The sequence below is a fragment of the Lepisosteus platostomus genome, chromosome 9 (assembly GCF_059453375.1).
Source record: "Lepisosteus platostomus isolate fLepPlt1 chromosome 9, fLepPlt1.hap1, whole genome shotgun sequence".
NCBI classification, from domain to species: Eukaryota; Metazoa; Chordata; class Actinopteri; order Semionotiformes; family Lepisosteidae; genus Lepisosteus; species Lepisosteus platostomus.
The window spans coordinates 9579901-9607631 of NC_142619.1; the positions used below are offsets into that span (position 1 = coordinate 9579901).

A 27731-nucleotide genomic window follows, 5' to 3' on the forward strand; every position below is an offset into this window, starting at 1 on the left:
ATTGTGATTGATCTTCCGTGCAGCCAATCGATTGCGCTCCCCTGGGTAGATGGGCGGGAGAGAAACGTCGACGTGTCGCAATTTGAAGAGTGTCTCTTATTTTGCATTCTTCGCGCGAAACACAGGTGTGGTGGAGTTTGAGGCTGCAGGTATGGAGTAAGATAATCAGCTCCAGAATTAGGTGTTTTAAAGTTTTTTTTTTACCTGAAGTGATATTTGAAGGGGCGAGCAAAAAGACAGAATTGAGCATTTTCGTTCTCTATTGATCATTTATGGTTCCTATAAACTTGAAGATGAAGGAGCAAATTAAGCTAGAGCCGATTTGAATTAAGCGCCTTACCCAAAACTGCTTATTTAGTAAAACCTTGGCTATCAGTTTGTGTACAGATCATGGCCGAATTCTTTACTTTTTCCCTTTTTTCAAATCAACAAGTAGGTGGTCGGTAGACTTGACTCAAGGACTATCAGATTAGTTTGTGTACCGACCCTTCCATGGTTCCGTGTGCTATTGTCCTTAAAACTGTTTAAATTCCTGTAAACGGAGATGCGTGGAATAACTGGTTTGGGAGACATAGGAGGTAGTATTTTTAGCCCTAGAGTGTGTTTTTTAACAGCATGCTGTAACTCCTGGAAATGTGCTCAGGGTGTGTGAATAACATAAGTTTGTAGTAAATAGCCCACCATCCCGAGATATGAGTGTGTTTTGACGTTAAAATAATAGTGAATTGTCAGTCAAGGAACGCTATGTTAGAAATAGAATTGGCTGTACTAAATCCAAGGTGAATGTAATAACTATGTAAGTAAATATAGTAGAAAAGGCTGTTTGAGGGGAAATGAAATGGTTACAGGTATATAACGAAAAGGGTATCTCTGATCATTAGCAATATGAATAAAGTTATATACACCTAGAGACGGTGAAAATGAGTCTTGGGGAGTATGAGAAGATTGTATTGCTCTCCTGTAAATTTCTTCACGTTTTCACTTTTTTCATTAGAGCATTTGTTTCATAAAGTAATCAATGTGCTCTGTAATGAAAACATAAACGTCCTGTAGTCTTCAAGGACATGGTCTGTACCTCTCATTTGAATTGCTCAAGTGCTGTCTTTGGGACCTGACAGCATGTACTTGCACCATTTGTTTAATCCATACTTCACCTGGTGGTTTATAGCAGACCTACTAGACAGGAATCTGTGCTGTATGAGCTCCATGGGGTAAGTTTGAGACATTTTAAAACAACCTGCCTTCACTCCAATGCATCTGTGATGCAAATCCTGGTGAATATATTTGTATATGTTAAAACACTGCTGTTAAGAACAATCTCCACTCCCCAACTGGAATTTAACAGCTGTCACTGCTGTGTTCTGCAAAAGCAGGTTGAAATAAAGCTGGTATGCCTTGGCTTTGCATTTAGAAAGGTTTTCATACTTTTATCAATATAAATATCCATACAAGCCATCTTGTTCCAATTTAGAGGCTTAATGACACTGATATTTAAATCCAGCCGTTTCCTAAAAGCGCTAGCTGGGAAACCTGTTGTGACACTGTTGATAAAGACGTGTTCTCTACTTTCCTGTATTTACCTTCCTAAATTTATTTGCTTTTACTTTCCATGGTTGACCCAATGTAAGAGTCTTACTAGTGAGTGTGAAAAAGTCCCCTGGGTTAACCTTATCTGTAGCCATTAGCAATTAATATACTTAAATCTCCCCATAGTCTACTTTGTGCTAGACGTAATAGATTTAGTTCCATTTACCTGTCTGTGAATTACATTCCCTCGTGAAAATTATTTATGATGTTCCTTTTTCAACTGTAACTCTGAACTGTAGTGACAAGAACTGAACACAGTTGTTTGTGCAATCTTCATAGTTCATTGTAAAGCTTAAGCATAATTCCCTGCATACATCCTGCTGTACACCCTGTTTTTTGCTTTTTTTTACAATTTTCCAACATTGTTTTAACAAAGACGTAGAATAATCTACATGCAGTACATTGCAAAAGCATTCAACACCTTCCATATTCTTGAATTTCAGATCATGGTATAATCATATTTTGTAATACCATTACTGGTATATATACTGACATTGTAGTAGGTTAGTCAGACAAATTGGCGCTGGTGCCAATGTGTGCTGTGCAGATGGACTGGCATCCTATTCAGGCTATATTGTGCCTGTTGGTATCGGCTCCAGCTCCTCCACAACCCTGTACTGGATAAACTGGTTAGAAAATGAATGAATGAATGGATGGTATTATGCCTTTTTAATGTTAATATTTTAATCATAATTGAAAGCTTAAATAGAACTGTGTTATGGGTAAAATAAATGTTAGCAAAAAATGTGTTAATACATTTTGATACTGTTGGTTGATTTGATATTGGTTTGATATTGTTGATGGACTTTGGTATTCAAAACATTCTGCAAGATTCAAGTCAGGACTTTGCACTTTTAAAGGACCTTCACCTTCTTAAGCCACCCAGCTTTGGGTCACTATCCTGTTGAAAGAGGACACCTTTCCTCCTTGACCAACTGCTCAGTTTGGAGGGACAGCTGATCTGGGCAGTGTCTGGGTGATGCAGTATCCCAGGGATATTCAGTCTTTCATGTTTGTCATACCCTTTTCTTTTGGAAGTTATTTTGAAAGCTCCTTGGTCTTCATGATTAAATCATTTCTTGAAATTATATACTGTAAAATATTGATTCGAAAATCATCTTAACAAGTTTATTTGCATACATGGGTGCACGTTATTCTTGCACCAGAACTAATTGATGTTTGCTATAGCAAACAGAGTAAATACTTTGCTAAAATAAATACAGATTGCTAAACTGCATGCTAAACTAGCCATCGTCTTTTGGTTTTCAATTTTTCTTTGCAGGTTTTGGTTTCTTTCACTATGTTTGAGCACTCAAGTTTGATTAAAAACATTTACCTTATAAAAGTGTACATCATTTGTTATTCATGAAAATAGGATATTAGGGGAAAAGGGTGAAGATTTTTGCAAGGCATTGTAATACCCAGATCTGTTTTGTTTGTATGTCTCCATGAAACTTTGAGTTTCTAATGCAATATATATGGTGTATCTATTACCAATGTGGATTACTGTGCTTCTCTCAATGTTGAATTGCATTTGCTATGTCCAAGGTTCATGTCCTGTCATGTTTTTTTTCTGAGTCTCTGACATCCCTTCCTTTTATTTTGTCTGCCACTTCCCCTTTTTTGTATCATTGCGCATTCAACAAATTTGCTAACTATAGCAGAACCTAAATCACTGCTAAAGATCAGGAAGAGAAACGGACCCAACACCAGCTCTTGTGGCACACCACAGCTCATATCTGCCTACTTAGAATCTGTTTCTTAAGACATCTCATTGTTTCCTGCTAACTGGTTCTTGATTCATGTGCAGATTTTTTGGATTCCTCTGGCTTTTAATTTTATAATCCACATTTTATAAGAGATGTTATAAATAGCTCTCTGGAAGATTACATTTAATATGTAGGATAATTTTCACTAACAGGCTAAATTTTTAGACCATTTCATTAGGCACAATTTTATTCAGTTTTGATAGGATCTGGACTGTGCCTGTTGATGGAACATCTACTGTAAGTCTCAGTTACAAGTGTCCTGCAAAAATGGTTTGAAATTGTACTGACATGGTGTAGTAGCTTGTTCTGACTGGAAGAAACGCTGTCTGAATTACAGATTCATTTTGAGGTTGGACATACATATGGTTCATTTAGGTCCTGAAAATGAAGTGTTGATGTTAGCTTTTGTGTATAAAGGAATGTGGGCATTTAAAGACTTTGTTTTAAAAGACTTTTCTTTATCCTCACATAGGCAGTGTCAAAGACTAATTGGGATTGGTGGAGTTGTTCCCAAGCACTGTCCAGAAAAGGTCTTTTGTTCCCCCCCCCCAGCAGAGATGGCGGCTGTGGGTCTGAGTGACCGAATCATCCAGCAGCTGGATTTCTCCAGCTGCGGGGAGGAGGACAGCAGCGACAGCAGCCTGGAAGATTGGAGCTGGAGGGAGGGCGGCCCAGAGGGCAGCTGGAGGAGGGAGAATGGCAGTTCGATGTGTCGGACGCCCAGAATGTCGCGGAAACGCCAGCACAGTAGCGCAGCATCCCCTTCCACCCCCAGGACCACCTGCCCCGGCACCCCTTTGCACTACACCACCTGGAGAAAATTACGCCTCTGTGACACTCCCAGCACACCCAAAGTAAGCCTGAATCAGCCACTGCTTCAAAGCTGATAAGGTAGTGTGAGCGGTACACTTTGTCAATGTTGTTCTTTTTTTTTTTTTGCTTCAGCTGAGCTTATGAAAAAATATCATCTTCTGTTCAACTGACTCTGTAATTAGAGCTTAATTGTGGTCAACTCCTAAAGCTTTAAAAACGTCAACTTGACAAACACATTTTAATCTTCATAAGGGGATTCATTCAGAAAATGGGAATCCGTTTGATAGGAAAACCTGAGGAGTCTGTTGCAATGAGAAAACCATGATTGGGAAGTATAGGTTTAGTACAGAAGCACCAAACGACTTGTCTACCTCAAGGTGGTGCCATGGAAGCATTATAGCTGATGTCCTGTTTCCTCGGAGCAGGAGTTACCACCTCTGATCCTGTGGATCCAAGACCTGCTTGTTTTCTGAGCTCTGTTATGGAACTGAAACTCTAGCTGGCCAAAAAATTGGATTAATTTTAACTGTTTTCAGTTTCATTACATGTCAGAGGTTGCTTTTTTGCATTACCTAAAACATTTTAGATATTTCCATGCTTTGAGTAGTAAAAAAAAGCAGAAGTTCCCATCATGCCACTTGTTAGTTCAATGAAGGATTCACTTAGGTACAAAACAGAATGGCCGGACCAGGACGTAGCTGACAGGTTCCCAGTAGGGCTGGGCAATATGGCCAAAAACATTATCACCATTATCAGTCGATAATTGATAATTATCATGATACATGTCAAATCATTATTTCTTTCAGGTTTAAAGGCAGATTTTTTCTCCTGAGTGAAAGTTGAAGAAACCAGACAGTTAATTGGTAAACTAAACAGCTCTTTATTTTAAGAACAGAACAAACGCTTGCCAAACAGCAGAAACATTAAACAAATCTTAGGTAGAGAGTATTCAAGTCTTTTTTATGTCAAAATATGCATGAGTAAAATTTACAAAATAAATATCTTAATAGAAAAATTATGATCGTAAAAAGCCAAAATATCTCCAAATTACCGAAGCTGAATGACTTTTTCTGTCGACGATGTCATCGTCCTTCAAGATGGTCGTTGGCAGCACTACATTTGCTTCACTGTCGCTCATTTCTCCTCTCTTAACTACAACCCTGTCAGCCACCACCGTGTGGGTAAACAACACCACGTTAGCTGCCCAGTCTGCAACACGCACGCTCATGCGCAAAGCATAAACATATATATATACATATCGAACATTTATCGAACTTTTGTTAAAATTATATCGAGGAAATTATGTAAAATGAATTACACACCCCACCTCCAATAAGATAATTAATTTACAGTCATCTTGCAAATTGTACTTCATGGAGAGAATTAAGCTTCAAATTGTTAAAGGTTTAAATGAAACATCCTGCCAATTCAAGAGTTTGAGCTATATAATAAAATAACCGAAGTTCAGATTTGTTTGCATGGTCATTTAATGCTGATTTAAAAAAAACACAATTGTAGCTCCCATAGTTAATGTTAATTCAGGCCTGTACTCAAATGTCCAATTTATCGTGTAGGCCTCAGCTGAGAAGATGAGTGCTTGGTGTGCACTGATTTTGCCATGCCTGGTATTGATTTTTGAATTTCTCACTCTCACCTTCTGCTCTGCTTGTACGAAACAAACCCATTAGTTCCACATTTGGGGTAAAAAATTAAATTACTTTAAAGACTATATGCTCTTGGAATTCGAGAGTCCTACGCTTGTCTGCCCAGAAACGCTGTAAAAGGAACTGTGTCTGTGCTTGCTCTTGTGGAAGTTGCCTACTTGTTTGTGAGCTGACATCTGAAAGTCATGCAAAAGCAAATGTTGGATGAGTCTGAGCACCAGTTTTTCTTTGCTTAGTAGCTTTACTGGCTGATTTCTCTTCTTTCTCAGAGCTTACTGTCCAAGTCCACTCTGCTCAGCTCCAGCAGCAAGCGTCAAGGACAAATGCTACTCAGGGTCACCACGGGGTCGGACCTCGCCCACGTGCCTTCGGTCAATGTGAACCCCTTCACTCCTGAAACCTTCAGGAAGTGCAGCGAGCAGCTAAAGAGGAAGAGCAGGGACTTCGAGGATGATATAAGGTAGAAGTAGCTTAACTAATGGTAGTCTGCCATGTTACATTTACTTCAATTTATTTTATATAGTGTCTTTCACAACAAGGCTGCCCCAAGGCGCTTAACAATGCAAGTAATCATACATTTTGTGAATACAGAACAGAAAAGACCAGAAGACAATGGAGGAGAGGAACCAAAAGCTCCTTAATAAGGAGAAAATGCTCTAGGGGTCCAAGGTCAATTGGCTGCCCAACCGCTCTGAGCATGCTAACATTATATAATTTTAAAAAATAGGAATGAATGAGGGTATTAATCCATCCATCCATCATGTCTTCTGTATGTCAGTACTCCATGCAGATCTCTGTAGACCAGCAAAATCCTTATAAACAGGACCTATATCCACGAAGTCCCTCTTGGATCCATGGCAGTGATGCAGCATCCAACTCGGATGGTGCTCAGCCATCTACATCTGCCATGTGTTCTGATCAAAGCCGATCAGCAATCTGGGGCAAAGCTGGTTCTGTATCCCATGGGGGACTTTTTCTTTCCTCCTCTCTTTGTAATTCTCACTGGGAAATTTATTTATTTGCACCAATATAACCTGTTTTTCACCACATTTTACCTTGATGATTTCAATTGCCACGAGTTACATGGTGGTGCAGTAATTAGCATTTCTGCCTTTTAGTGCTGGGGCCCTGGGTATGGTTCCAGACCTGGGGTGCTATCTGTGTGGAGTTTGTATGTTTCCTTCAGGTGCTCCAGTTTCCTCCCACAGTCCAAAGACAAACTGGCTTCTGGGAAGATTTTCCCTTGTGTGAGCGTGTTTGTGAGTCATCTAAGGTGTACCCTGCCTTGCACCCATTGATTGTTGGGCTAGAATCTGAACAGCAGAATTCACTGCATCATACTGAGAAGGTTACTGAACCTCTTTATAGCCAGCAGCTACATATATCACCCTGCATCTGACAACTGGCAACCCACTTCTAAGTTAAGTAGCTAAGAAGCTGAGTAGGTGTGAGCCTGGCCAGTGCTTGGATGGGGAAACCTCCTAGGAAAGCTAATGTTGCTGCTGGAAGAGGTGTTAGTGAGACCAGTAGGGAGTGCTCACCCTCAGGTCTGTGTGGGTCCTAATGCCCTGTAGCGATCCATTAGATATGTATCAGATACGTTTCCCGCTTTGACCTGTTTAGACCCATTTGTTAAGTCTAGAACCCATCTCATCTTTTAGATTTTCTTTGCTAGCAAGAGTGGTTGTAATGTATTAAAAGTGGTTGTAAGAAAAAGGCAACAAATAAGATTCTTATAAATATCTTTGCTTGGTCAACATGCTGTTGGAAATTTGTACTCCTTTCTGCACTCAGGTTTTAGAAATATTTTAAACTCTCCAAAAGTTTTCTAAAGAGCTCCTAACTGTTACATACAGGACATACACAGACAGGACATGTGGTAGAGATGTTTAAGAATGTCACATGTGGTCACTCACCTTCTTAACATTCTTAATGATGTATAGACCCATTGATTAAATGCTACTTGGTCATTAAACATGTCTTCCTAAATGGCAGGGAAAACGTAGCATCCAGCACAGCATTCAAGCAAATTTTAAGCCCACATTGCTGTTTTAATTTGAAACTACTATAAGCAGCTTCATTAATAAAGAGCTGTGCTAGAATGGAAACCACAAAGTACAGGGATATTCCCATTGAGACAGATGCATCATGTGCCTTAGGTCTCAGTATACAGAAATACTGATGAAATAAAATACTAGTTTTCCCTCCATTGCTGTAGGCATTATTGAAGGCCTACTTCAGGAGTCCCCAATCCTGGTCCTGGAGAGGTGGTGTTTTCTAATTTTTCTAGGTTTCTTCAGATCGTCAGCACCTGATGAGCTTCAGGAAGCTGTTAAACTGGTCAAATGAAGCCAATAATGAGCTGATTAGTTGACGAGCCTATCTGGACTGAAGACCTGGAAACAAATGGGCACTCCAAGAATGGATTTGCCCAAACCTGATCTTTCTTGCTGAAACCTGCTGTAGGGGTGCTGTATTTGTTAAATTTCTTCAGGCTGGAAAAGCCCTGGGACACTTGTGACCAAGCATGATGGGACAAGAAACATGTTTGCATGCAGTTTATTTTTAAAAATAAGACTGCGATTAATTTAGCACAAGGGTGCCCAATGTCCATTTTGGAGACTTAATAAGCCAATAGTCTCTGTGGCATTGTGGTTAAAGAAGGGGTTTGAAAAGAGAAGGTTCCTGTTTAAGAAGGAGGCTCGGCATCTTCTGATATATTCCTCATGACCTGTGAATATTTAGAGTATTGTATATAATGTTGCTCAAATTGTACCCTAAGCTCTGTAAAGTACCCTTATATCCTTCTAAGGGTGAAAGTCATGATTATGGACATTCTGATTTTGGATCCTTCTTGGAGATGGAACTGTGACCATATTACTACGGCATATTGGATAAAGAAATCTCTAAGATGTATTATTATTTCATTCTTTATACTTAGTGGAAATGATTTTATTTTGACCAATAAGTTGTTGCTAATTAGGACCTTAATTATCCAGTCCTACCAATTTTAGCTTGATAGTGGACTTTCAAAAGGCAGACTTCCACAGCGTATTTTGTTTTCATTTCTATCTTAAGTGTTTGCCCTCGTACATATTTTTGGTATAATATGCTACTGCTTTATCTTTGTCAATCAAGGTGTGCACCTTTTTCTTCTACCTTGACTTCACCGCTGTGCTCAACAAACCTTTCATTATCTCAGGACATTTTGACATTTGAATTGTACTGCTGGGTAAATTTCAAATAATCACTCTTTAAAGGGCATTCTAATAACCAGTGGATGCCCAGACCTGAAATAAAACCCTTAAATGTGAAGTATATATGCAGCTGAGTGAAACCCATTTCATCTTTCTTTCTGCTCTGATTCAGAGGTGGACTGGAGTCAAAGCTGTCTGATGACGAGTCTTTCCTACCATCAAAGGTATGGGCTTTGTTTGAGCTTATTTTTAAGTTTGCAGATGCCTTTTTCCCAAGGTAAATCATATGAAGTCCCACTAAAATATTCATAAGCAACTGTAGCAGTTAGTGTTAGAAATAGAGTAGCATCACAAAGCTGTTTCTATGACCAAATGAAATACGAAATGTTTAATTCAAGGGGAAGAATGAGGGTGGAGTAATGGTCAGGATGTGGGACTCTGGACCAGAAGGACCGGGGGGTTCAAATCCTAAGTTGGGATGTTTCTGCTGCATCATTGATCAAGATCAAGATGCTCAAATTAATATAATGTATCTCTGGGTCAACATTGTGCACGTGCCCTCTGTTGTACTATGTGGTCAAATAAAACAAAGTACAAAGATGCTTCTCCAGTCGGTATAAGGCAGTGGAGTTCTGCTGATGAATTGTCGTGCTAGGGGTTAGACAGCTCTTGAGACTTGCAATTGCAGTCTGGAACAAAAGTCCAGAGAGGGCACTGATAGGTGATGGAACAGTCCTGATGTCCTCAGGTAGCTGGTTCTACTAGAGAGGAGCTAGTCAGTGAACCTGTAATTGAAAGATCAAATTCAAAAATCAAAATTGTCATCCCTGATTGTTCACCCATGTGTTAAGCTATGACATAACATTAATGCTTTTTTATATTTAGTTTCTTCTTTGAACCATTGACAAATTAGTATCTACATCATGAAGAACCTCCCACTAGAGGAAATGTTTTAGAATTCCTGAAGACAACTCTTCCCAGCTTTACTCCTGCGGCAATGTCCGATTTTGTTTCTTTGCAAAGACAAAATTGCCTACTGCGTTGTAAAAATCCTGTCTGCTACCTTAAAAAGCAGTAGGCATTTTGATACAAATATTTCACAAGTTAATGCCATTACAGTATGGGGAATCTTTCTGTTCCTGTAAAATCCTGGGCCAGTTCACTGGTGTGCAGGTCTGTGATAAAGAAGTGGTACTTGAAACAAATCCAGAGGTCTGGATGAAAACTCATCAGTGGCTCACCTTGATATCTCTTCCCAGAGACCTACAGTCTGCACCGACATGGTATCGCGCTACGAGTCAGAGTTTCTGGAGCTTGAGAAGATTGGAGCGGGGGAGTTTGGAGCAGTGTTCAAATGTGTCAAGAGACTCGATGGGTGCCTGTACGCCATCAAGCGCTCCAGGAGACCACTGGCTGGATCTGCAGATGAGTAAGTAGAGCCTCTCTGTGGAGCCTGTACAGGCCCTGTCTAGCAAAGCTGCAGTAGGACAGGGGTGTCCAATTCTGGTCCTTCTGGACTGCGGGTTTTCTAGGTCTGCTTCCAGCTGAAGAGCTGGCATAGGCTGTTAAATTTGTCTTATTAAAGGGGAACTGCTGTCCCAATTTCTCGGTATCGACGTTAATTCACTGTATCTGAATTCAGCACAAATTCTTGAACATTTTAAAAGTACTTTTTGGTCACCATCATAACAATGTTGTTTCAAACCGCTAGTCTCGACACTGGCAAGGAGAGTTTGCGCGAATTGCGACTTGAATCAGCCCTTCCTGCTCACTAGTCACTGTAAAGACCAATGTAATCTGATGTACAAGCGAATAATCGGGCATTGTGCCACAGAAATGTTCTAACTTGATCTGCATGCTGAGTTAACAAGTAAGTTCTGTTTGTCGGCAAAACCATCTTGAAGTCCGATATCTCTATTAGAATAAAAGAGATGTAAGCCTGCTTCTTTATAATTTAATAGGGCAGTTTCACATGGGATGTTTGGTTGCCTCTTTCTGAATCACAGAATATGGTACTGCGCATACCTGGAAATTTTAATCTATTTTGTGATGTAAATTGGAGGTTTTACAAGTTACTGCATACGTTTTTTTATTGTGGTTTGAAATTCACTCATCAACGGGTTTTTTCTAACCCTGAAATATAAAACTGGTGTTTTATTTAATGATTAAGATTGAAATGGCCTAATTTAAGGCCTTCAAAACTGGATTGGAATGAGCTGAGTGTATTTATTTGACTGAAAACCCGATTTAACATTTTCTTCATTCAATTCTTCATTAATACTGTAGTCAGAATTATAGGTTAAAATACAAATGTAATTTGAGAACTTACACTTCTTAGGAGTTGAAACATATATAATTAAACAAACTTTTAAAACAGATCTAAATAAACAAATTATTAGCTCAATTAAGCTTCCAACCTGAGCAACTGGAAGTCCAGCAGGATTGAAAGCCAGCACACGCTGGGGTCATGGTATACAAGATTGGGAAGCAGTTATGAAATAACTAGAACTGAACCCAGACTGACCTGCCATGCTAACTGAGAGTCACGGTGATCCATTGAGAAAAGGTTTGGAATTGTTAGAAACAAATGCATATTCAACATCTGGGCAAATGTTTTTTTCTTATTTACAAATAGAAGAATGTTTTTATGTCTTATTTATATTTGCTCACATATTCTCACAGCAAATGATATAATCAAGGACAGAAGGCCTCACTCATGGTCACAAGTGAACAAGCATATTTACAGTCCAGCTGGGCTCTTTACAGCCTTAATGGGCTTATTAGCTTAAGTGTATAAATTTATTCCCATTCCTCGTCGTACTGCTTTAAAGAAAGAGTAAATCTGAAGACGCCTCGTCCAGGGGATGTCCCAAAGATTGTCAATTCGTTATTGAAATTGTCTGCTGGGCTCTTTGGGCCTGACTGCTTTTGAATCAGCCCGTTTTAGGGCTGCCACCTAGTGGCTCACGGTAGGTTAGCACAAGCAGAACATGAGTGAGGTGTATAAAACTTAGTCAGGTTGCAGTTTCCAAGTCCTGGAGAACCACAGTAGTTCCAAGTAGAACCTCAGTATTTTTGTTTTCATTATTATTATTATCAGATTAGCCATACTACTTGATTAAATTAATCATACACATCTTCATGAAGCCATTTTATTGTCATCTGCAGTGGCGGATTAAGGTGATCAGAGGCCCCTAGGCTACGCGTCGTGTAGGCCCCACCCATCCCATTACCAGAAAAAAAGCGAGAGAAAATACTGTAATAATTCAATGACGCATTCGCAGTAAGAGCCTGCTACCGTTGATTCAAACGGATTCAAATGTAATGCAGCACACGCAGGGAACACACACGTACACAGGGAGCCCAAATACACAAACACACAACAGCCTTTAATGTAAGTACAGCAATGCAACCAATAAATCAGATTCACAGCCAATCTGCTGACATCAGAAATCGTGCGCACGCTTACTTTGAAACCGAAGATACACAACAACAAGATCAGCACAGCAGAGACCAGTGACCACCCTTTTTGAGCGCATTATTTCAAGAACAGCAGGACACTCCCAACTCATTCAAGTCCACTGCAGCCAATAGACTCAAATCAGTCAGTACACTGCATGGACAGTTAGATATTTTTCTATATGGGCTTTCAAGAAGGGATAAAACTCGCCGATAACTTCGAAGACTCCCATGAAGTTCCCATTGTCGGGGGCGCCCGAACGTTTCGCTGCGTCCCCTAAAAGGCAGCCCTCGCTCTGCTAAACACTTCACCAATGCAACCACCCTTTTCAAGACCTTAGTCCAATACTCATATTCATTGTCAAACTGTCGTTTTAGTTCTGAATCTATTAGACCATTATCAGCACAGCGCATAACGTATGCAGCCGTAGCCTTTCTATGGCTCTCCGACACCTCGTGTTTTTCCAGTCACTATAGCCTGCGGTCAGTCCGGACTGATTATCGCCGTCCCCAAATAATTTACATGCGAAACAAAACACTGCACCTTTCGAAGGGGAATACAGCATCTCTTGACACACTCACCATTTCCGAGTTTTCTTTTGAAGAGGGTTTTTGAGAAATACCTCTTTTGGTGTGTATGTTGTCTTTCCGATGCTGCAACTTCTGCGTCTTGGTTTTGACACGATTTCGGGACCAGTTTAGCCCGGTATGCCCGCATCTGTTCATCTGTTTTACCCCCAGCATGCTGGGTCCGAGCTATAGGAAGCGGGAGCTGCTGTTGCAGCCTCTGTTAGGTCCACGGCAACAGGTTCAACAGCCATGGCGGCGGCTCGGACACGGCTCGTTGGTCTTGTGGAGATGGTGGTGGCGTTTCGGAAGGCTCTGCCTCCGACTCGTGTTCCTGCGATTCCGTTGCGGGAGCTGCTCGTCCTCATGAGCGGCGTTGACATGGACTGCGCCCAGGCTAGAGCTCGCTGCAGCTCACTTTTCAGCTGCCGGAACACTGGTTGCAACGTTAGCCGTAAACTCAGGATCGGGGTCCGGCTCAGCAAACCTGAAATAACTATGAAATAACACTATCATATTTTCTCTCGCACATTTTGTGGCTGGGTACCGTAAACATGCACCAGAAATTACCCGATGAATCTGCCAAAATAAATTTGAACTGCAAACCCACTGCACCTAACCAGTCATTGGTTCACAAATTTTTCAACGTTTATATGGACTAATGGGGCCCCACAGGTCCATTTAAAAAATACTCTGGCTAGTCAGGGGCCCCTGATCAATCCGTGGCCCCTAGGTTACAGCCTATGCTAGCCTGTTCGTTAATCCACCCCTGGTCAGCTGCAAGGCATTTTACCTAAAGAATTTAAAAATAAGTAAGAGATTATATTTAAAATAATCTTACAAGTTGAGGCTTAAATGAATTTTTCACAGATCTGTTGAAGATGCTGTCAGTCTCTAGGGTTGGACTGAGGGGCCTTGCTCTACATCAGGCTTGCCCAACCGGTCAATCGATAGCAAGGTTGTTTAGGAAAAAATAAATGGGCTATTTGACTGTTTACTTTTTTGTGATAGTCTAAAAATTGATTCAGATCTGTGCATGTAATGTCATACATTTTACTGCCCTTGTGTGTGTTTAACCCTTGTCGAATGGGTTGTAAAAGTCTCTTTGCTGAGTGCTGGCTAACACTGGGGGGAAAAAAGGCTACAGGAGCTCTGTAAATAGTGTTGTGTGAGCTACCAAAGAACTTTCTCTTGGTTTTTGCCTCACAAACCCCACATTCACTACTGTGCATAGTGAAGCCGCAAATTCACAACAGTTTGATAAGTTTAATTGCCTATTTGATAGTTGTAGTATTTGAGCGAAAACGATGAAGCAAAGAGACCGAAAACGTACCGTTACCACAAGGAATGGGAGCATGATTTTTGTTTTGTTCTTTCACACTCAAATCTGCAATGATAGCATCTACGTGAAAAAGGGAAATATAGAACAACATTTCAAAACCGCACACAAAACATATGATGTGGACTTTCCCGCTAATAGTGAGCTACAGAAAAGAAAAGTGGAAACATTAAAATCTCAACTAGCAGCAGTCGGTTTTCACAAGGCCTAATACAAGAGGGAAAACGGCAATCATCTCATTGTTCCGTGTGAGCCACTTCCTGGCTGAACACAAAAAGTCATTCAGGGATTGAGAACTTTTTTTAAAAAGCATTTGCTGTGGCTCCTGACTTGCTGTTTGGAGATTTCAAAAACAAACGCGAGGTTCGGACAGCTGTTTCCTGAAATCAAAGAGTTTCTCAAGTCATCTAAACATGGTAAATATGCCCATTAGAGGATGACCAGTGGCTTCTGGATTTAGCATTCCTCACAGACTTGACTGAACTGCTGAATGTTGAGCTGCAGGGACAAAATAAAAATGTCATCGACATGATCAGCAGTGTCAACACGTTAAAAAAAAATGTTCTCAAGTAATCTTCTCAGTGCCTTACATTAAAAAAGGTTGGGCACCCTGCTCTACATGAACGGTTTCGCAGATGGAATAATACATTTCACCTTTGTTGTTCCTTCTCTTCCCACTGCGGTCCTTCTGCTGTCCTGTTGCTAGGCAACTGGCCCTGCGAGAGGTGTACGCGCACGCCGTCCTTGGCCATCACCCGCACGTGGTGCGCTATTACTCCGCCTGGGCCGAAGACGACCACATGATTATTCAGAATGAGTACTGCAACGGTAAGACCAGAACAGACCCGGCAGAGTCTTGGAAAAAGCAGGAGAGTCCGGATATTCTAGTCAGGTGCTGCTTGTGCAGCGTTTCCTGTTACCCAGAACCAAACCAGACAGTTATACCACCGCATAATCGTGGATTTAAAATTCCTGCTGCTCTGCATTCCAGTTAAATCAGCCCTGTTATCTAAAGTTAGATTGGGAATTACTGTTGCACCATACTCGTTGACAGATTTTTTTTTTGTCCTTGTTTTTCAATTTTGGGAAAAGCAAAAAGTTGGCAATTCCACAAAGCACTTCCAGGTGTCTATACATTCAGTTGGCTTTATCATTAATGAAGTAATACAAAGGCAAAACAAACTTTCAGCTGGTTGAGTGACTTAGGTGATTTCTGCTGGATAAGTCAATGGGAAATATTCTGCAAGCAGAGCAGACTAAGCCAGCAAAGAAACCACCTATCAAATGATACAGTGGTTTTGTGAAACTGATGAGTACAACATTGGCGGAGGGGTTGACCAGCTCTGGACCTGGAGAGGCACAGTCCAGCAGGTTCTATGGATGACCGTAAGGTCGTCAGTTACTAAACACTTGAAGCAATCTAGTTTTCTGCCTCCAAAGCTGGTGATTTATCACCTGTAGCTCTCAAGGACTGCAGTTGGCCATTCCTGACTTAACTGTATCAATTGTGTAAGAACAGGCTGTGGAGCCTTCAGTGCTCATTTGCGTAAAATACTTAATTAAATTTCCGAACAAGAGAAGGAGAGTTGTGAATTGTGACGTGATGTAGCCTTCCTGCCCGCTAGTCACTGTAATGACTAATGTAATGCAATGTACAAGCGATGTTAATCAAGCTTAAAGTTTTACACAAAGCAATTAAGAACTTATAGGTCAATATGTAATTTAAGAGGTTATCCATACTTGCTACTTGAGGTGCAGTAAGTTGGCAACTTGCACTTAAATACAGTAGGCTGTGTTCTGTGCTGACAGGAGGAAGTCTCCATGATGCCATTATGGAGAACACTGCCCAGGGGTGTATATTCCGGGAGATGGAACTGAAGGACATCCTCCTGCAGGTGTCCATGGGACTGAAGTACATCCACAGCTCCGGCCTTGTGCACCTGGACATCAAGCCCAGTGAGCCCCCCTCTCACGCTGTTTTATTGGAATCTGCAAGTGCATTCTAACATGTAGGATCATTGAATCTGTGGAAGAAAAACATGCCAGTGATCCTTTAATCCAGGGCAGACATTTCCAAATTAGGATACTAAACATAACAGAGAGGTTTACTTTAATGCATTATGTTTTGACTCTTATAAAAAAAAAAACTGTTGCAGCATAGCTTCAAAACGAGTTGTCCCCAACTTACTCTGAACCTTTCCATCTTGGATGTCTTGTACACAGGGATGTTGATCCTGTTTTTTACATGTAAGGACCTTATTACATCTTAATTTTCTCTGTCATGCCTCTCGTAAAATTACAGTTTCAGTACTTGAAACATCATCCCAATTTTAGTGAATGTTCATTCATACTTTTGCATTTATATTATCAATGGTGATCTAGAAAAGGAATAGGCCGTCTTTGAATTCCTCAGGGTCTTCCAGGTTTTATGTTTTATCTGAAGTAATACTTCCTTACATCTGTATAGTGCTTTTCATCCAAGATGATTTCCTAGCTACTCATGGGAGGGGACTTACTTCATCCACCACTGGAGTGCTGCAGCCACTTGGGCAGTTATTAAGCACAGCAGGCCCACTGTACTACAGATTGGCTAAAGAAGTGAGAAAGTGCTTCACTATACTGAATTAAGAGGGCATTCAGGGTGGCCAAATTATATAAGTCCATAGTAGAATTTAGCCAGTACACCTGAATAAATTACTATGCAGGGCCAGCACCCCTAGTTTTTTGATAAGGCATCAATGGATCGTTAAGAACCCAGTATTTTAATTTAGCATCTGAGCCGAAGGATAGCCCCTCTTATGGCACAGTGTCCCCTTTCGCCATACTGGAACATTGGAAGACTGAATCGTCCAACAGCACCAGCACCTCTTCCGGGACACACCTTATTTTTCTAGGAAGTTTCCCTGCCCACTTTGACCAGGCTCAGTTTTCTTGAACACCCGAGATGTGACAGGATCTGGCTACACTTTGGCAACATTGCTGCTTGTTTTGTTTGGATTAGAAGTCCAGTCACGTATAGTTCTTAGAACTTGGTGAGATGCTAATTGAAACCTACCAGTAACACCTGCAGGTCTCTGTCCCTCAAAGATGGGAGATAGTAGAAGGAATACACTCATATTCCTTTTCTTGTCGAGTTGTGAACTCGACAAGAAAAGTGCCAATTTGTTTAACTTGATTAATTTAAATAACATTTTGGAAGGTGTTTTTTTTTTAAATAGACTTGGGGGGAAGTGTCCTTAATTCATTGTCCCCTCTCCCTCTGCACTGCACACAGGCAACATCTTCGTGTGCCACCAGCCAGCCCCAGTGTCCAAGATTCAGGGGGGCGATGGGGAGAGTGATGAGGACGATGATGACAACTCCTCCGCAAGCATTATTTATAAAATAGGTGAGCTGCTCAACTGTCGCGTTCAGGAAAATACACATGTAGAGAAAAAATAGCATCAGCTTTAATTTCCACAGAATTGTTTAACCCTAACTCAGATCTTCAACTTGTTATTAGAGAAAATGAAGTAGCACTGCTATTACTATTGGTGATTTTGGGGTTTGATACTTGGCACCGGTTATGATTTTGCATATATATTATTTTTAGCAATTCTGATTGCTGCCATGTTAAACTGCTATGCTCTGTCTCGCCCTGAATCAGAACTAGCATGTTCTCAGTTTAGATTTATATTGACCTTGACCAATCTGAAATATTTTCTGAGGTCTTTGCTCAGCCTTTGCTGCGAATGCAGACAGTTGGTTGCCAGAGCTCCCCTGTTTCTCAAGGGAGCAGCGAGGGAGAGAGGAAATTGATTATATTCGGTCTTGAGTACAGGTCGTGGACTGGATCAGTCTAAAGCACACATGATCAAGTGTGGATGTTCCGGTACAGCCTTGAGTGCTTTCCCCTGAAAAAGTCTTGTTTGTGTGTGATCCCAGGTGACCTGGGTCATGTGACCTCAGTTATCAGCCCCCAGGTGGAGGAGGGAGACAGCAGGTTCCTGGCCAAAGAGGTCCTGGAGGAGGTGAGTCCAAAATAGGAGGATTTTCAACCCCTGAAGGACCAGCAAATGAAATGAAAGAACATTTAGATCAAATTCAAGACTGTGCAAAGACATGGCAGATGACATTTAATGTACATTAGTGCAAGATTTTGCATGCAGGTAGCAAAAACATAAAATGTGAAATTAGATAGAAAAGGCTACTAAGTTGGTCATCATGTTACAGAAAAATTAAAACCCGATGCACTCCCAGGCTGTAGGAACTGAATCTTTTAAGTCATAAGCAGACAAGATTATAAGGGGACCCAGTACTACAGAAAGGCATTGACAAACTCAGCTAGACTTCTGTAACCAGTGAAACATGAGCCAGAGGACTCCCATAAAAGTGCCTTTAAAACTGCAAATGAGGACACTTTACCTAATGGGTGTGTAGCTTGTTCTAGATTTCCACAGCACATGTTGCTGAAACTTCCTTTAAAAACGGCTGGATGAGAACCTTGGGTTAGTTGGCTGGTAATTTCAAAATTTGTCCTTACGAGTCATGAATCGTGTTCTCCCACCCCTCCAGATGTGAAAAGCCCCACAATGCCAACTTGCAGGGTGAAAAGGAGTGGGGAAAACATGAGTGTTTTCGGGGTTTGAATGGTGACCCGAGTGTGACTGGCTGTGGGTGTGTTAAGGCGACTAAGAGGCAGTTCCGGATTGCGAGTCTCGCCGTCCCTCTCCTCCTCAGGATTACTCTCACCTGCCCAAGGCTGACATCTTTGCCCTGGGCCTGACTATGCTGCTGGCCGCAGGGGCGGATCCACTTCCCCAGAACGGTGAAGAATGGCACCGCATTCGCCAGGGCCACCTGCCCGCCCTCCCCCAGGAGCTCTCGGCACAATTCCAGGGCCTCATCAAGGTCAGACTCTCCCCCAGCATCTTGCCAACTTCCTTCAGGAAGGGAAATACCAAGCTGTCCACTGGAGTGTGAGGCTCTGCTTTAATTAATACAGAGGGCATACAGTCCCTACCTTATGAGGCTCTTCTCTGCATGTGAAGGGGAAATCCCCAAAGTAGGAATTGGAACTTAAGAACTTAAGTCTCTTGATTATATTTACAAGGTTGCTGTTACTCAATCTTTTTTTTTTTTGCTTGCTTGTTTCTCTGCATTGACTCGCCCTGCGTTCTTATGAGTGGTCATTGAACCCTGCAAGCTGATTTTAGAGAGTCAAAAAGGCTGTGGGTGCTATCGAGATGTAAACAATCCCCATACAGAATAATATACTATAGTACACATTTCCAGATGCTGTACAACACAAATGTAACATTAATTACATAAATTGTCTTCCCTAGACAAGAAGAGCGTGCAAGGCAGTGTGCGAACAATAAGCGAGTCTGCACTTGAAATTGAACATTGTACAGATGTTGACCCTCTCATGTGATCCAGGAAGAAGCTTCACCAGTAAAGACTTTAATAACTGAAGGTTTTGCCACCCCCAGTGTTAAGTTTTATTTTAGCCATGGGCCAGAGCAAAGCACAGATACACGTACTGTATATGGTGTGAATCTGGGAGTCTCGTGGTGCTTATGAGCTGTGTAGTTACAGTAAGAACCTAAAACGCAGAAACAGATGTTTGAGAACAAGCTGTGCTACTGAATTTTGAGTTGCCTGTGGCTTTGAGACTGAAGATATGAGCAACAACCAAAGTCTTAGTAGTATATACGAAATTTAACAAATATTAGAGAGCAAGAGTGGTAGAAGGTGACTCATTTTTTCCCACTGTGGTCTTTCATTGCTTCATTTCCCAGACAGAGAGAACAGTTAAAGGTGACTTTTTTTTTTAAAGAATCTGAAGCAGTGTGATAAAACCACATTGCATCACACAGTCTCCTGACAGGGTTCTGTACTCATCATGTCTTAACTGTACCCAACGGAAGTGCATTCTCTGAATTTGGAGCTAAAATAGATTTAGGTCCCAAACTGGGGTAGTTGTCTTTAGATCTATAAGTAAGTCTCTTTGTAGATAGAATTCTAAGATTCGGTGAATTAAAGAAATTGAACTAATCTGACAGTTAAGTCTCTATCTAGTGGGCGTAAAGGTTTCAAATGAAATTATTTTTTTTAAGTATAAAAAATGTAACCCTCTAAGAAAGAGATCTAGAACTTAATTTAGTTTGATGTATGTGTTGTTTATAACTTTGCAAAACTTCCTTTCTGTCTGTGGCTGTTAATCACAGGGGAGTCCTTGTTGTGATTCATGTATCTCAAGCCAACCCACCTGCTTTTTAAGCAGTGCTGCTTTGACTTGACATTGTCCAACTTCTTTAATCACACATAACTATTAATTCAGGTGGGTAGCTGCGTCAGCATGCGTAGGCTGCAAAGGAACAAGTAATAGGTTTATTCCATGCTGAAAAAAAAGAAGAAAGAAAACAACTTTACGGCCACACCTGAAGAAGGCTCCACGGCTGTAACGTTGTTTTCTTTCTTCTTTTTTTCAGCATGGAATAAACCTATTACTTGTTCCATAACTATTAATGGTGATGAGTCTTAATACTTAGTAGGCTGTTAGAATGTGTTTTCCTCAGTTCATTATTAGCCTGGGACAGGGCAAGAGAAAGATGTAAGACGAAGCCACTATACAGCGTGTTCCTTTTACCAAAAAATCAATAATTATATTCAATTGGATAAAAAATGCACTGTGTCCACTTTGCACATATTGTAGCATCACAGGGCAGATGCTCAGAATGGACTTGATCGCCCTTTACTGGGGATGTTCAGCCCAAGATCACTGTGCACTGGCATGTTGCATCAAAGGAGACAGCTCATACTCCTCTCGCGAGAAGACAGAAATACTGCTGGCACCCCTACATCCTGTCAAGCCATTTTTGGCCATTCACACACATAGGTACAGCATAAGAGCGTAACTCAAGGGAATATAGCAGGTACATTCCATACAAAATCACGGTGATCTTGACATGACCATCGCATCCATTCATCCATTCTCTAACCCATCTTCCAATCCAGGTGACCATCATATTTTTTCCTGAAATTGGGCACTTTTGTCCTGTGGAAGAACGATTATCTCAAATAGTTTTCTAGATCTGCTCCTTTTTGGATATACCCAGCCTTTCTAGCAGATGTTGTAGCTTCCAATAAGAACCTTGCATATCCCAAAAACAAAGCATTAATTGTTATAAAATAACTAATCATGAAATTCCTTGACTTGTTAGCAATATGACTTTTACTTGTAATGACATCATTCATTAGAGTTTTTAGTGTTTCATTCGTCACTACTCTTGACCACTGCAGTCACATTCAGGTCCAAAATGTTTTTAAGTGCATCCTTTCAGGGTGAAAAACTTGGGCTTGGATATGTCAAACTCTGTGCTATGGCTTTGGAAAAGTAGGAATACAAAAAATAGCAGCTAGACAACAATGGTAGGTGGCAGTCTTTGCAGTTAACGTCATTAGCCTGATATAGTCATGTGTGATACAAAATGTAAAGAGTTGGGTGCCATTTGCTCCAGCAAGCAAATATCTTGATCTAAATTCTATCTTTGAACTGCTAAAATCTACCCAGGAAAATACAACTTTAAAATTCATTTTGGTGTCCTTTAAATTGCATATTAAATGGTTTCTGGACTTTCCGCCCTATTATAGAGATGAAATAATATTCCCCGTCATCATTCTCCTAATGTAATCCCTTTTGTGTTAGTGTTACAGTGGTTCCTTTATTTCAGATCAGATTTCACCAATCCTGTGTTTTTTCATGAGTAGAATCCCCTTTCTCTTAACCAAATTGACATTTATTATAAATGGTCCATCTTATTGGCAAGAGTGTAAACATTTGAACCATGTTCCTTTTCTTTGTATCAATATCTCTTTTAAATGAGCAACCCCATCTATACCACAGTCAGTCTGTAGCTCCAGTGGTGACGGCTGATCAGTTTTGTTCTCGTTTCCGTTTCCCACAGCTTCACTTGGCTACATTGTACCAATCTTTTGAAATACCTCTTCCTTATTGCAGATTCCCCAATCAGAGAGAGACACAAGTCATTGTTTGTTTTAAGCTCTTGGCCAGTCAAATTGATATTTTAATCTTGGAGACCATGGTGTAGAAGGTCCAGCAGTATTTTTAACATTATGCAAAGCAGTTTAGCTTTATCAGTAAACAGGTTTGCAGTGGTAGTTTGTGGCCTGTTTTCTTATGATAAGATCTACTTATACTCGGTGTAGTACCTAAGAGTTACTACCGGTATAAAAGCTATCTCGGCAACCTTGGTTCTAAAATAATCTTTCTGGAATGTATTCTGCAAATTATTAAAATTTCTTCGGGCGAGATTTTGTGTAGAAACTAAGAACTGAAACTGCAGTCAAAATGAAAGTATGTATTCGGCGTGGAAGGGGAATTCATGTGTCAAACGGAAGAAGATCCTTCCGTGTACAGATGGGAAGACTCATGACAGGGCTTGCTCTTTCTCGGTTGTGCGCGACTCTTTGACAGTTGCTGCTGGATCCTGCGGCGTCCCTGCGCCCCTCTGCCTCGGCGCTGTGCAGACACCCCATTCTGAGGAAGGGCACCCAGAAAACAGCCGCCCAGCTTCTCAAGGAGCTCAACGTGGAGAGGTTCAGGACAGCCATGTTGGAAAGGTGCGTCAGGGACCAGCCCTGAGACAGGGCCTCACAAGAGAGTGTGTGGCTTCCTCACAAAACTAGACTTTTTTGTCTGTCCGGTAAAGGAGTTAAAAAAGGTGCCCCTCATTGCTCAATGTCTAGGACCCTTTGACATGCCTAGAACTTTAACATGTGCATGTAGCGAATGCAGCAAAAAGAAAGAAATTGTGAACACTCTATCCCCACTTAAGTACATTTTTTTTAAATCTACCCTGTTGAAAAACTTACCATGGTTTCGAAATAATACGTTAGAAAATAAGTTTCCCCTTTTATTCCCCAACACAGAAAACACTTTTCCTATCTGCAGCACGTCAAATTTGACAAATCTGCTTAATAAATTATAGGAAATGTTTAACTGTTTAAATGTGTAACTGTCTCCACCAGAGGGAGCCGTTTTCAGAATTCTCTGATCAAAACGTGCTTTTGCAGCATTTTTTTTTGCTACTTGGGCTTTTTTGGCAACAACACTATAGCCAACTTTTGGGTGAACAGAATAGATTAAGAATGAACACTGGACGATTTTACTAATGAGCATGCTGAAAGAATAGTGCTGTTTGAACATTTTGGACTTACTGAACAAATCTAGCCCTGTTTATAAAAACAAATCAATACATTGATATCTGCTGGTACTGCTGGATTATGATAATATCTTAATGTTATAGAATATTCAAAAGAGCCTCTGATTTTAGTTATATTTAAGTTGGTTAGAAGGAAGGCTTTAACCCAGGTGGTTGCTGTAGAGTTTCCGCCTGCCAAAATGAAGAAATAGATTGTGTGTTGAGATATGGTTGTATTAGTTTCATTATTACTGTTATTAAGATTTATATTTAAAATAGCGCTGTTATTTTTGCTACTTAGATTTTAAAAAATTGACAAAATCGTGTTCTTCTATGGGATAGTTAGCTCTGAGGGGCAATAATCATGTGGCTCTTATTGGTAGTTTTAAATGGTTAGTAGGCAGAGTTTTGGAAAGCATGTTAATTCCTAATTAAACCACCGGTTGATAGAGTTAAGTGATTCATAGTTCAAGTGCAACAAAAACAAAAGAAAAGGCATAGCTGTCCAGGGGGCTGTGGTTACAGACCTCTATTACTGTAGTGAACCCTTAATTGAACTGCTAATTTTCTTAAATTGACCCTCTTAATTGTTTTAAACCAGGGGTGGCCATCCCTGATCTTGGAGAGATATAGCCTCGCAGGCTGTATGGACACTTAAACTGCTGTTTTGATCACTAACACAGCTTTGAAGCAAAAATACCAAAGTCCTCCTACTCCCAAGAATCATAGTTGTCCATTCATAACTTAAATGATTCAATTAGTTTAGTAAATTAATCAAAATGTTCATGTTCCAAGTCTTTACAAATCGATGAATTAAGAGTGACAAAGTTAATAGGTCATCACCCTGTGGGGATTGTGGTGTCTGCTGTGACAGCAGCCATAGTGCGCCAGTATGTTCACCACACACCAGCTATCAGTGGGGAGGAGAACAGAGTGATGAAACCAATTCATAGATGGGAATGATTAGGCCATGATCGGTAAAGGCCAGGGGAAAATTTGACCAGGACACCAGGGTTACACCCCTGCTCTATTTGAGAAAGGCCCTAGGATTTTTAATGACCATAGAGAGTCAGGACCTTGGTTTTACAGTTTCTTGTCCAAAGGACAGTGCCTTTTTCCTATAATGCCCCCATTGCTGTACTGGGGCATTAGGACCTAAACAGACTGCAGAGTGAGTACCTCTTCCCATCCAGGTACTGGCCAGGCTCACACCTGCTGAGCTTCAGTGGGCTGCCAGTGGTGAGCAGCAGGATGATATAGCTGCTAGCAAAGAGTGGGGTTCCAAATAAGCAGTGGTAGAAGCTATATGGGACATAAGCAGGGGAGTTGAGGAAAAGCGTGTTACTGCTGTAGGTGAAACCAATAAGGCCTTTGACAGGTTTCTCTGTGTTGAAGAAACTTGCTTCCCCTGGTAGTCTAGCTGGGACAGCTCTCCGCTGTCATAGTGCCACTTGCACAGAAACAATAGCGCGTGAAACTCACCCCGAAGTAGGACGATGGAATGAAGGGATCAGTACTCCTCAGGCTTTTCAGAAATGATTCTTTTCCACCCCCACCCTCTCCAGGGAGCTGAAGGAAGCCCGGCAGGCTGCCTCCTCACCGCTGCAGGACCTGAGCTCCCTCTGGCAGCTGTCCGGCCACACGGGCTCTGACTCGCGGCCGCGGAGGGTGGTGGGAGGAAAAGCCGTGCGATCCATGAGCTTCGGAGGATACTGACCGCGCTTCTCCCGTCACCTACTGTAGGTGAACTAGGTTGGTGAAGGGTTGAGTAAAGACAGGAACTGGAACAGGGGAGACCGTATTATCGTTCACAGCTTAGAGTTTGGACGTTTTCCAGCAAATCTGATCTCAGCGAGGGAAGGATATGTGGTTTGGGTGTGGGATTGGCGTATATTGTTCCATTGATAACTTGGGATTCCATGACTGGCATCCATTCTCAAATGTCCTTTGTAACTGTTGGTTATCTCTCGCCCACACACAGTCTTGCCAGAAATCTGGGCCTGGAGAAGGGATTGCAAAAGAACGATTGGAAATGCCCTTTTGTTCCCCGCTCTGCCGGAAGGGGCGGGGTCACACATTACCTGGAAAGGAACTCCAGAAAGGAACCAAATGGATCTGCCATTGCGTGTGATGAACAAGATAAACAGATACTGTTACCGTTGCTGATCTGTGGGAAAGCTTTTTCTGAAGTAGCAATGTTGAGCTTAGTAGATGGTACATGTTTTTGAAGGCTAGTTTTGATATGAAATGGAGTACAAAGAACCATGATTACCATTTGTCTCGAAGGCAAATGAATAATGTCCTGAAATGCTAAACACTTGCATAGAGCATGCTTTAGTACACCAGTGATACCCCTTACAAATTCTGTTCTGGTAAGTTCTCCACAATAAAGTAGAATCCCACGGTGTGCTTTTTACAGTTCAGGGTACTGGCCTCATATAGCACTGCTCATTTTCCAGTGAACTAGTCAGCGACGCTTGATAGCTTTGGTTGTACTCTTGAAATTTCATCAAGTACATTGGCCATAAATGTTGCCCTTTATTTTTAAGTTTTTTTAATGTTCTTAATTACTGTTTAGTCATTTTTACTTATCCATTGTAAATAAAGTTTTAAGTGTTTTTATGCAATCCTGCTTGAGTAGTTTTCTTTTTTAAAGTTCAAATAAGAATATTGTATACCTGTGAATATTGTCAGCCTGCTGGGTACAGCCAGAAAAATAGTATAGAAAACATAGTATTATATAAAATATTATTAAAGCATTACATGGAAGCACAAAAAACTTAACACTCAAGGTCTAGTAGATTAATTGAATATTTTGAACATAAATATTGCTTTGTTAGGGGTTAACAGTAGTCAGGGAGTAATCAAGGATAAATATTAGTCAGTCCTTAGACCACTTAAACTATAACGTAGATGACGGTAGCAAGGTTTAACTAGAGTGCCTCCTATAGGTCAGTTATGCTGAGCTATGTAATGTGGCTGCATTAAAAGGGATCTGCAACGCTATTTTTTTATAGTAGTTCAGGTGGGTAGCTGCGTCAGCATGCGTAGGCTGCAAAGGAACAAGTGATAGGTTTATTCCGTGCTGAAAAGAGAAGAAAGAAAACATTTCGGCCGTGGAGCGTTCAGGTGTGAGAAAAGACAGGGTAGTAACCAAAGGTAGCATAGGAGAACAAAAGCTGGGAGAGAGGAGGGGCCTGAGGAGGGAGCAGGGGACAGACAGAGTGGCCAAACAGGTAGTGTGAAGCCAGGATGGGTGAAGAGAGGTGTGAAATGAAACCTACAATGAATAGAGAGAATTTAGAAGAAAATTAGTCTGTCGTTGAGAGAAGGGGAAAGGTGTGATCCTAGCTGCAGGATAATTTAAGTTTCTGTAGTCTTTCTGATGTAGGAGTTAGGAAAACCATCTTTGAAAATGCAGACGGAGAGATTAGTATGATCATGGCTGTCAGAGGCTATCTTTTTAACCTCATAATAAAAAAATCGGCATTAATGAGTGCATTTCAAATCGCAATAAAAGTAAAATGAACACGGTAACTTCTAAAACCTCCAATTTCCATCACAAAAAAAATGGAATTTCCAGGTGTTCTATTTATAACAAGGCAACAAAACTTCCAGTGATGTGAAGCAGCCATATTACATTGTAAAGAAGCAGGCTTGTGAATACATATTCTAATCCAATAGAAAAATTGCTCTCAACATCCAGACGGTTTTGCTCTGTTAACTCTGCATGCAGATCATGTTGAAACATTTCTGCGGTGAAAAGTCTGTTGCACAATCTGTATTTATTCACTTGTACATCGCATTACATTAGTCATTACAGTAACCTGTGAGCAGGAAGGGCCCCTTCACAATGCAATTAGTGGGAACTCGCACTCTGATCTGTGGCGACACTAGGGTTTTACAACAACGTGGTGACTTACTTTCACTAAGTTCACGATTTGTGCTTAAGAAATTGGTACATTTTTAAGGTGTCAATGAATTTATTTTGTTACTGAGATTTACTAACTGTTCCGAGAAATTGGGACTCCAGTTCCCCTTTTAAATTTTCTGTGAAGAATTTGGGAGTTGGAAAATAGGTAATATTGAAAAAGACAGGTATTGTTCAAACAATGTTGGAAATGGTTACA

The 27731-nt window shown here is 40.9% G+C and overlaps 1 protein-coding gene across 3 annotated transcripts; it reads left to right on the forward strand.

Annotated features, from left to right (window-relative positions):
• The first annotated feature begins 18 nt into the window (after positions 1-18).
• Positions 19-26228, forward strand: wee2 (WEE2 oocyte meiosis inhibiting kinase). 3 transcript variants are annotated; one of them, XM_088646850.1, is made up of 13 exons: positions 19-149; positions 3912-4210; positions 6103-6293; positions 9203-9254; positions 10290-10459; positions 15102-15223; positions 16205-16351; positions 17670-17783; positions 18320-18405; positions 19115-19285; positions 22875-23020; positions 25167-25353; positions 25583-26228. In XM_088646850.1, the coding sequence occupies exons 1-12, from the start codon at positions 50-52 to the stop codon at positions 25315-25317; spliced, it is 1749 nt and encodes a 582-aa protein (XP_088502976.1). In that variant the 5' UTR covers positions 19-49; the 3' UTR covers positions 25318-25353; positions 25583-26228. The 3 variants fall into 3 exon arrangements, with proteins under 3 accessions (XP_088502976.1, XP_088502974.1, XP_088502975.1); XM_088646848.1 differs by having other exon boundaries at positions 39-149; positions 3909-4210; XM_088646849.1 differs by having other exon boundaries at positions 39-149; positions 3909-4210; positions 25167-25340.
• The last annotated feature ends 1503 nt before the right edge of the window (positions 26229-27731 follow it).

Excerpts from the sequence above, each read along its gene's own strand:
- wee2 (XM_088646848.1), top strand. The coding sequence starts at position 50 with ATGGGCGGGAGAGAAACGTCGACGTGTCGCAATTTGAAGAGTGTCTCT. Across the intron at positions 150-3,908 it reads GGTGGAGTTTGAGGCTGCAG|CAGAGATGGCGGCTGTGGGT; the intron begins GTATGGAGTAAG and ends CCCCCCCCCCAG. Across the intron at positions 23,021-25,166 it reads AGGACAGCCATGTTGGAAAG|GGAGCTGAAGGAAGCCCGGC; the intron begins GTGCGTCAGGGA and ends CACCCTCTCCAG.